General features: G+C 60.4%; 1 protein-coding gene across 1 annotated transcript; it reads left to right on the top strand.

The window, feature by feature from the left end:
* Positions 1 to 3,231: 3,231 nt before the first annotated feature.
* EVX1 (even-skipped homeobox 1) lies at positions 3,232 to 8,704 on the top strand. The gene is made up of 3 exons (XM_058296847.1): positions 3,232 to 4,466; positions 5,975 to 6,234; positions 6,826 to 8,704. The coding sequence occupies exons 1-3, from the start codon at positions 4,037 to 4,039 to the stop codon at positions 7,372 to 7,374; spliced, it is 1,239 nt and encodes a 412-aa protein (XP_058152830.1). The 5' UTR covers positions 3,232 to 4,036; the 3' UTR covers positions 7,375 to 8,704.
* Positions 8,705 to 9,663: the final 959 nt, after the last annotated feature.

The raw sequence follows: 9,663 nt of genomic DNA, 5'->3' as shown, positions 1-9,663 counted from the left end.
AAGCTCTGTGGTGCCCGCGGCAGCCGCGCCCCGCCGCGCTGCGGTGTCCCTGCGGCGGGGAGCCTGACCTCCCGGCGCCTGGGATCCACTGGGCCTGTTCCCCGAGGGGCGCGCCCCGCGGTGCCTCTGGGCGCCGGGGCTCTCAGCGAGGCGTTGGCGGCCGCCAGATCCCGGCGGGACCACCCCCGAGGCGGAGACCCAGCCGCCCTGGAACCTCGACGGCAACGGCCGGCGCTGCGGCCTGGGAGATGACCGAGGGCCCCAGATCACTAGCCACGACAGCCGGGCGACGCTCACGGCTTAAAAGGGAGCTCCCTTTGTGCTTACGTTTCACCAAAGTGAGAAAACAAGTGTTTGCCTGATAAAATTTTTGCCAACACCAAAGCAGCCAAACCCGTTCCCGGGTACCCAGGTCCCCCCCCCCGTGCCAGCCTCCTGGTCCCTTCCCCTCCACCCGGAGGCGTGTGCGCGCAGGGAGCCCCGCTGCAGGCTCGGAAGGCGCTCAGGGCCCTTGGGGCAGTCCCGCCGTCGCCGCTCTCCCGAGCCGGGTTTTCTTGGGAAGCGGAGAGGCTCCAGCGGACCCGCGCGTCTGGTAGCCCATCCTGCCTTCCGATTGCATTTAAAACGACCTGCGCAGCTTATCTCCCTCGGGTCCCCGGGGTTCCCACCCAGCCTCGGCCCTGCCCAGCCAGGGCGGAAGCAGAGCCTCGAGCTTTTGAAGTCCCAAGAATTTCAATCGGAAAGGAGCCGGCTGGACCCCAGCCCGGCGTCCCCAGCGGGGAGGGGGCTGGTGGACTCGCCGAGGGGGGGTGTGTGCTCCCCACCCCTGGTGGGGACGAGAGACCGCCCCGGTCCCTTAGGCTGCTGCCACCCGCTTTAATGAGGTCGCGCGTTTCACTGCCTCTACAAATTTATCTTCGGTTTCGAGCCGTGTGGTGCATAACCTGCAAAATTTAGTGCTAAGGACTCTATTAGGATGCACCCCCTCAAAGACAAGAAAACGTGTTCTTATCCAGTATTCAGTCCTCTCTTTTTCTCCTTCCTCCCATTAAAAATCGGACCTTTATCTCGTCTTTCTTCTGCTGATGTTCACGAAAGAATGCTTCAGGAAGAAGTGACATTTGATTTAAAAAAATGTTTATGTTCCCAGTTCTTGCGACCAGAGTGCAGTAGATCTCTCAAGACTGGGGAAACTGAGGCTGCTTTGAAAGGACCGTTTGGGGGGAGACAGTAGGGGGAAGGGATGGGGCGGGAGTCAGGAGTCCAGAGAGGATTTAGCCCCCTCCCTCGGCACCGAAAGGAAGACCCCCCCTCCCGTAGGGCCGGACCCAGGAAGGAGACGAAGTGGCACCCCTTGATCTCTCTCAATCCTGCTCCGCTTTCATCTCTGGGAAAACCCAGAGGAAAAGAGATCAAACGCAGGACCCTCCCACTGAATGCAAAGCTGGGGGTGGGGCAGGGGAGTTGGGAGTACCTCTAAGGACCCTGCCCCAAGGAGGTGGGCGCAGCAGGGGCTGCTGAGAGAAGGTGGTGGGGTGCAGCAGGGTGGGGAGGGGGGTCACCGGGGTGGGGAGGGTGGGCAGACCCAGGCCCAGTTCTGGGAGGGCCAGGCGGAGGGTGCACGGCAGCAGTGGGTTTAAGACCGGCGCTAGGCAGCTGGACTTTGACCGCGGGGTGAAAGCAAGTCCCAGTGCTCTCAGCAGGCTCCGGCTGAGCCGGAGGAAGGGCAGGGAGTGCCAGAGTGCATTTACAACTCTGTGCACCTCAGCGAAAGACTCTGGGATTTGGTCCCTTCCCCACACCCTGTGTCTCCTCTCTAAAATATCCCCTGGATTTGTGGGCCAGTGGTGCTTGGGGGAAGGCGGCTTTGGAAGTCCCCAGAGAAGAGATGCCCCCGCCCTCCCCCGCCCTGCGAGGTTAGGGAGCATTTTCTTACTGAATTGGGAGACTGGGAAGAGAGCTTTTGTCTTTGCCTGAACCTTTTGCTTCCTCCACCCCCCATAACCCCATGGATGGGAAGGCTGAGAGTGGAGGGAGTAGGGGGATTGAAGGGAAGAGAAAAAGGAGGAGGAGAGAAAAGGAGGAGGAAGGAAGAAGACCTAAAGGTAGTGGTGGAGGGGCTTTTCTTTAAAATTTACGGATCCGGAGGAGGAGCATGCAGGGGCCACCCTTTTCTGCTAGTGCGGGATGTGGAAGCTCTGGGGAGGGGGCAGAGAAAGGGGAGTTGTAGGGGACCCAGGTAGGAAAAGGTGCCTATCTCCTGCTCTCAGCTAAATGGAGGAGAGACCCAGCCCACCTGCCCTGGGCACACTAGCTCAGGGCACGAGGGGTCAGTTTCCTATCGGGTTCACATCTGCCTTCCATGGAAGAAGACCGAAGAGGGTGCCTACTGTCACCCCCAAAGATGCTATGCTCCACAAACGCCCCCCAGCTCTGCGATGAGGGTACGCCTTCCATGGCCAAAGATTTCACAGAGCCCTGGGTCACTTTCTCTTTCTGGACATTTTAAAAGGCTTTTCTTTCCCTCTTTTACCTCCAATGCCACCCACTTTTGGAGCTGGGGACGGCAGGCCCTTGAAAGGAACCGGAGGAGGATCCAGGGAGTCCAAGTTCTGCAAACCCCGAAGCACTCTCACCCAGTGCCCTAACCCCTCAGGGGCCCGCAGCGCCTTCTCTCAGCTAGGGACCTCTGACGCCTCTGCGGCTTTAGGAGCCGAACTGCCCAGTGCCTCTTCCCTGGCAAAACCTATTTCCTGAAGAATTCGTTGACTCTGAGTGAATAGCTTAAAATGCAGGCAAGAAAAAAGGCGACTCTTAGAACCTCTCCCCACCCCACATACCTGAAATGCAGGCGAGGAAACGGAAACCGATTTCTTCTAGGAATAGGCACCTCGAGGTCAAGCCTGGCTGAGGAAAGCTTAGGACCACCTAGATGAGTGTAAGGGGGTTTAAAAAAAATCAATGAACACTTTGAGTCGGGAGCCAAGGCCGATCTTTAAAGAAAAAAAATACTAAGGCATTTTTTTCTCTTGCCCATTGGGTAAGGAAAAACAAAAAGTTCTCTTTTGGTTCCCAGACGGAAAGAGACAGTTGGGGGTGGGGGGTGGGGATTGGGGGGAGGGAGGAGGAAGAGAGAGGAAAGGATATCCCAGGCTCAAGCTCTCCAGACAAGGTGGGGCGGGGGGGGGGGGGGGGGGTGCGGGGGCGCGGCTGTGGGATACATTTTTCGGTAGCTTGTAAAAAAAGACTTTGGAGCCAGGATGAGGTTAGTTAGCCCGGGGCAGGCAGCAGGAGTGACTGCCTAGAGAAGCGAGGCGAGAGGAACCGGCCTCCACACTTCTAAAATGCAGTTGGGTAGTCTCTCATCAGTGTTGCACCAAGGCACCAAGTTAAGGAAACAAAAGCCAACACAACAACCAAACAAACAACAAAAAAATCAAAAGCGTATTCAATTACCGAGTCCCGCTGCCCCTGCGGAACTCGCCGCGCGCATTAAGCTCTCTTTTCTTTCTGCGGAATTCCATTTGCATCCCCTCTGCCAGGGTGTCTCCCTCTCTCAGTGTGTGTGTCTCTCTGCCTGTTTTCACACTCTCCTCCCCATTCGAGCGAGGCCCACACCTGGCGCATCACTGTCGAGCCATTAGCTGCGGGTCTCCTTTCATCTTCGCTGTGGCAGACGTTTCTATTTATCCACTTGCGCTCGCCTAGTGGCGTCACCAGAGGTACTGTAATGACGATTGCAGTGAGGGGATGACAGCTTAGAAAGAAGAGGGCAATGGGGCTTCCTCCCAGAGGCGGTGCGGCACAGAGGAACGCTCGCATCACAAGGTGACCCCAGCTCCCCACCGCCACCGCCGCCGTCACCGCCGACATCGCGCGCCGGCCACTCCGCGCCCGCCCAGCAGCCGGGCCTCTTTCTTCCTCCCGCAGCCAAGATCTGTCCGGTCGCTGGGGACCCCGGGAACCGGGGGTGAGGAGCTCACTTGGGGCTTTTCTCCTACCCCTCCCCCGCCCCCCGGCTCCGCAGAGCCCCGGGATGGAGAGCCGAAAGGACATAGTCATGTTTTTGGATGGGGGTCAGCTTGGCACCCTGGTTGGCAAGAGGGTCTCCAGTTTGTCCGAAGCCGTGGGTAGCCCGCTGCCAGAGCCGCCCGAGAAGATGGTGCCCCGTAGTTGCCTGAGCCCGCGGGCTGGTCCTCCGGCCGCCCGGGAGCGCGGCGGGGGAGGCCCGGAGGAGGAGCCGGTGGACGGACTGGCAGGCGGCACGGCAGCAACTGGCGCCGAATCGAGAGCAGCTGGCGCGGCCGTCCTCGGCCCGGGCCCTCCGGCCCCCTCGGGCAGCAGCAGCCTCTCAGGCCAGGGACAACCCAGCAGTTCGGACACCGAGTCGGATTTCTATGAAGAAATCGAGGTGAGCTGCACCCCGGACTGCGCCACAGGGAACGGAGAGTACCAGCACAGCAAAGGTAGCCATCGCGCCCTTCCGTTCCCCGGGCCTCCCACCGCCCCCACCCAGCACCTCAATTCAGGCCAGGAGGGAGATACTCCTTCTGGGAGTCACCCTGTCCTAGGGGGACCCACCTGAGCAACTCTCCCCAGTTATCTGCGCCCTGGCAGGGGTTTCTCTGGCATTGGCGGGACTGAGGGTGAGAGCTGTGCCCTGGGGCAAGGGGAGACAGGAACCCTGGGCTTGAGGGAGATTCAGAGCACTCCTCCAGCCCCCCAGGGTTTTGTGGGAATGTTTCAACTGTACTGGGAAGACACCTTTCCCCGGTGGTGGGCGAGATCAAACGCGGGTCGGTAGGGACAGGAAGCCCTGAGTCCATAAAGGACCGTAAAATCCCCGTCGACTCCGGCGTCCCGGGTGCTGTGGCCCTCCGACCAGTTTGCACGTCGGTCAGAGATCCAGATTACCTTGTCACTTCCCGGGCTCGGTGGCGCCAGGTCGGAAATGGTCCCAATGGTCTAATTGCCTGTGGTCTCCGGTTGCATTTGAAAAGGCAGAGCTCGGACCCTTCCCCCTCCCGATCTCCTTGCAGTCCCACTTCTCCACCCAAAGGAAAAAGAGCCGCAGGGGGCAAGAGCCCCACCCTTCCCTGGAGTAGGCCCGAAGTGGGGGGTTGTCACACTGCTTTAATTGGAGAACTCATCAGATCTGGGCCTAGAGCTAGGGGAGTAAATGCCCCTGAAGGCTGTCTCCCTCCTACGGCCTAGGGCCCCTGGCCTGCGGGGAGGGGGCAGGGGAGGGAGACCTACCATCGCAGCCTGCCAGGGTCCTAAGGCTGTGAGTGGGAAGGGCCTGGGAGGGAAGAAAGGCCACCCCTTGGCCTTGGCAGCTGACTCCTTGTGCACCCACAACCACCTCTTCCACCCCATCATCCACTCAACCCAGATTCTACCTTAAAGAGTCTTCAGACGTGCAAGGTGATACACTCCACTCAAACAGGCTGCAGTGTAGGAGTAATAGGACTCTAAGTGTGCATTCCCACACCACCCGCCACACACTCCACCTGGCACACCTTCCCCCTTCTGCACAGGAGCAAGGAAACTCAGGACGGGCCTGCCTAGCACCCAGAACCGCTAAGGTTCACATCGACTCCCCCTCCTGTCAGATATGTACATACATCCTTGCCCACTTCTGTCCCTGCCAACTGTGAGCAGAAAGCTCAGAGAGGTTGCACCCTGCGGCTGTCCCAGGGTGAGTGGGGAGGGAGGCTGCGGGCTTCTGTATCAGCCCGCCTTAGGCCCAGGCCTTCAGCCAGCAGCTGGGGCTGGGCCTCCAAACTGCTGCGCCGTGCCCTTCCCAGGGACAGCCTGCCCCGAGTCCGCAGCATGCCAGTAGGAGCAAGGTCTAAGGTGGAGGGGGTCCCAAGCCCACCTCTTCCCACCCCAGGGCCCCCAGCCCCCCGACAACGGCGTTTGTGTTTGTTGTGTGTCTGTGTGTGCACGCTTGTGCCCTGGGCTTCCCGAGCAGGGCCGGGCTCGGAGGCGCTGGCTGGCAGTCCAAACGGCGGCAGTGAGGCGCCCAAAAGCAACGGTGGCGGCGGCGGAGGCGGTGGCTCGCAGGGCACCCTGGCCTGCAGCGCCAGTGACCAGATGCGCCGTTACCGCACGGCCTTCACCCGGGAGCAGATTGCCCGGCTGGAGAAGGAATTCTATCGGGAGAACTATGTATCCAGGCCGCGGAGATGCGAGCTGGCGGCTGCCCTAAACTTGCCCGAAACCACCATCAAGGTATGCGCGGCTGAAGGAGGCCTGAAGGGGGGTGCACCCACTCAGACCCGCGGTCTGGGGTCTCCTTGCCACGTGGCAGCAGGGCCCGGGGTCTCCAAGCCTGTTTGGGAGGACTGGAGGGGCGGGGGGAGCTGTCACCCAGTGCAGATTTACCGGCCTGTCAGCCCCAGGCAGGTGCTGCTGCTATGCTTAGTGAAACAGGCACTGGGGATGGGGGTGCTTGTGCAGGTGCTAAGGAAGTGCCCCAAGGGGGAGAGGCTGGAAGAGGGTGCCTTTTTTTTGGGGGGGGGGGGCTGCAGCAAGGCACTTACGTCAGAACGCAGGAAAAACCAACCGAATCTTGGTCCCCTGCCACATGCATACCACACTGGGTTCTGGCACCCCAGGGGATGTTAGCTGCGAGGGTGGGGGAACGGAGGGGCAGGGACAGGAAGCCAGCTCAGGTGATGGAGGGACCTGCCCTGCCCAGCTGGTCTCTGCTTTGCTCTTCCCCGCCCTGTGGACCTTGCCCACCCGAGTGGGGCAGGACTTCTGGTCTCTGGGCCATGGAGCCAGAACCAGGCGACCGACCGGCTCCGCTCCTGCCCCCAGGTGTGGTTCCAAAACCGGCGCATGAAGGACAAGCGACAGCGGCTGGCCATGACGTGGCCGCACCCGGCCGACCCCGCCTTCTACACGTACATGATGAGCCACGCGGCGGCCGCGGGCGGCCTGCCCTACCCCTTCCCGTCGCACCTGCCCCTGCCCTACTACTCGCCCGTGGGCCTGGGAGCCGCGTCCGCCGCCTCGGCCGCCGCGTCGCCCTTCAGCGGCCCCCTGCGCCCGCTCGACACGTTCCGCGTGCTCTCGCAGCCCTACCCGCGGCCCGAACTGCTGTGCGCCTTCCGCCACCCGCCGCTCTACCCCGGCCCCGCGCACGGACTGGGAGCCTCGGCCGCCGGCGGCCCGTGCTCCTGCCTCGCCTGCCACAGCGGCCCGGCCAACGGGCTGGCGCCCCGCGCCGCCGCCGCCGCCGCCTCGGACTTCACCTGTGCCTCCACCTCCCGCTCGGACTCCTTTCTCACCTTCGCGCCCTCCGTGCTCAGCAAGGCCTCCTCCGTGGCGTTGGACCAGAGGGAGGAGGTGCCCCTCACCAGATAAGGGGTCGCCCGCGGGCTGCCGGCTCCAGGATGCCCGTGGGGGGCCCCCGGGGACTCAGCCAGCACCCCTCTCCGCCCCCAGAACACCAAGGGGAAAGGAGAAGGCGCAGAGGACCAGACTGACTCAGCCTCGAGGATTGGGACGCCTGGGAAGGGGCCGTGGCTGGCGGTTTGGGGAATAGGAGTGGGGCTGGGGTGCTGAGGCTGAGCGACCTTCTTTTGGGGAGGCCCCTTCTTTGCACCGCCCTGACCCGGGTTGAGGCCAGAGCTCCAAAGCTAAACAAAAGTTAGCAGCAAGAGCAACCACTATCGAGCCCCTCAGCACCCCACACTCTCCAACTCCTTCCTCACCGGAGACCCCACCCTTGCCAAGGCCAAGCCCACATAGTGGAAATGGAAATTACTGTCTCTCTGAACAAAGCGCTGTTTGCAGAGCAGGTAGAGATTAATCTTTGCCAGCTTTTCCAAGGCCTGGCTGGGGTTTGTGGATGGCAGGGCACCATCCGTGCATGGGAGAGAGTGAGAGAGGTGCTGTGGCACCACGGAGAGTCCTGCCACTGGGTGTGGAACCTGGGGCTCCCTCACCTTCCTGGGACCTCCATTACACAGCATCTTCTGGCCCTCCCAGTTTTCCTGATACCTCTCAACTTGCAACTCCATCCCCCAACCCCACACACTTTTTGTCTGGCATTGGTGGGAGGCTGCAGCTGCCCCAGGGCCCCTTGACGGGCTCGCACAAGGCCAAGCCTCTTCTCCCTGGGCCCAGCGCATGCTGATTAGCAAGTGATGTGTGTGAGGAGGGTTTTTGAATGTTGAATGTATAATGATGATCACCGTGCTGCTGGCCTCAGAGCCCAGAGCTGAGCTGCTAACAAGGCGCCCAGGGAAGAGCTTAGGGAAGGGGGGCCCCTCCTCCCTCCCCCAGTAGCTGGCAGCAAATTAGAGAGGCCATTTCCATCCATTGCTTCTTCACCTTTGCTTCAGTAAGAGTTTTCTGACTCTTCCCCTTGCATTTGGCAGTTTTACATCCTCGTTCCTCTCATGGTCCTCCCCTCCACCACCAGGAGCCTTCTGTCCCCTTTGGGGACTCTGTCTTGCCCTTTCACCAGTTTGGGGACCACTCCTAAATCCTCAATCCTACACTCATTTCTTGCAGCCAGTCTTTTAAGGGAGAGGAGAACATGTTTCCCCCCAATGCAAGCTTCGCCTGGACTGGGTGGGAGTGGTTCTCCCTGCAGGACATGAATTTGGTTTGTTTTGGTTGTCCTTCAAAGCCCAAAGATTTTGCTGTTATAATTTGTTAACCATATTGCAATAAAAGCTGGACATGATTCTCATTTTAGCATTTTGCTTTTTTGGCAGCAGGAGCACCTGACTCTTTTTCAATTGCTAGTTTAGCCAATATGGGTTGGGGTAGGGGAGGAACAAAAAGATGGGTGCACAGCCAGGCTTCCAGGCCTCTCTTGGGCATTGGCAGGTTCCAAAGGGCTTTGGGCAAAAGTGGAGAAGGCAGGCTTGGAGCTGCCCTGGGGGGTGTGCATTTCCTTAATTCCATGCATGTTGAACTGGGCCTCGCAGAGCTCTGATGCCACTTTCACCCCTGCAAGGTTTTTATCTCCAGTTGCTCTCCAGTCCTTTGGGGAAGGGGGGGGGCGGGTGGTGGCCTTGGTCTCTGTGGGCCAGTCTCTATCCTGACCCAAGGTGGTGGCAAGTATTTACAGCAGTGGCTGCAGAGCCTGAGCAGCCTGAACTCTGCAGAAAGCTGGGTTTGCCGGTCAAGCGTGGTCTGCATCTGAAGGTGGGGAGGAGAGGAGGGAGGGGATCTCCTGCCTTGGGTTGGAAGGTTCCTAAACATCTCAGGCTCTGGCCTCATCCTCAGGATGAACTCCTGGGCCAGTCAGGGGAAGGGGACAGGCAGTGCTCAGCACCACATCCCCCTCCTTGTCCTACACGGCAGTCAAGTGTGGCTGCCTCTGGAGTCCCACTCAAGCAGGGAAGAGATACATGTCCAACAAGGATGGGAGGTCCGGGTCTGCATGGACACCAGGGGCCCTCTGGCAGCAGGTAGGGGCTCCTCTACTGCAGTCCACCCTGCCTTGGGCTTCAGATCAATTGCCCCCCACAAAGTGACCCCTGCCCTCCCAAGCAAAGCTTCGCACCAGGGTTCCCAGCACCACTACCCCCTTCCCAGCTCTGTGCAACTCGCTCTGCACCTGGGAGCCTGGGTCCCGAACCTGGCAAATTTCGCAGTGGCTCAGAATTGGGCTGAGATTGCTTGCGACAGGTAAAT

The sequence above is a fragment of the Dasypus novemcinctus genome, chromosome 5 (genome assembly GCF_030445035.2).
Source record: "Dasypus novemcinctus isolate mDasNov1 chromosome 5, mDasNov1.1.hap2, whole genome shotgun sequence".
Classification (NCBI taxonomy): Eukaryota; Metazoa; Chordata; class Mammalia; order Cingulata; family Dasypodidae; genus Dasypus; species Dasypus novemcinctus.
The sequence above is the reverse complement of the archived record's forward strand: the minus strand, read 5'-3'. Positions and strand labels throughout refer to the sequence as shown.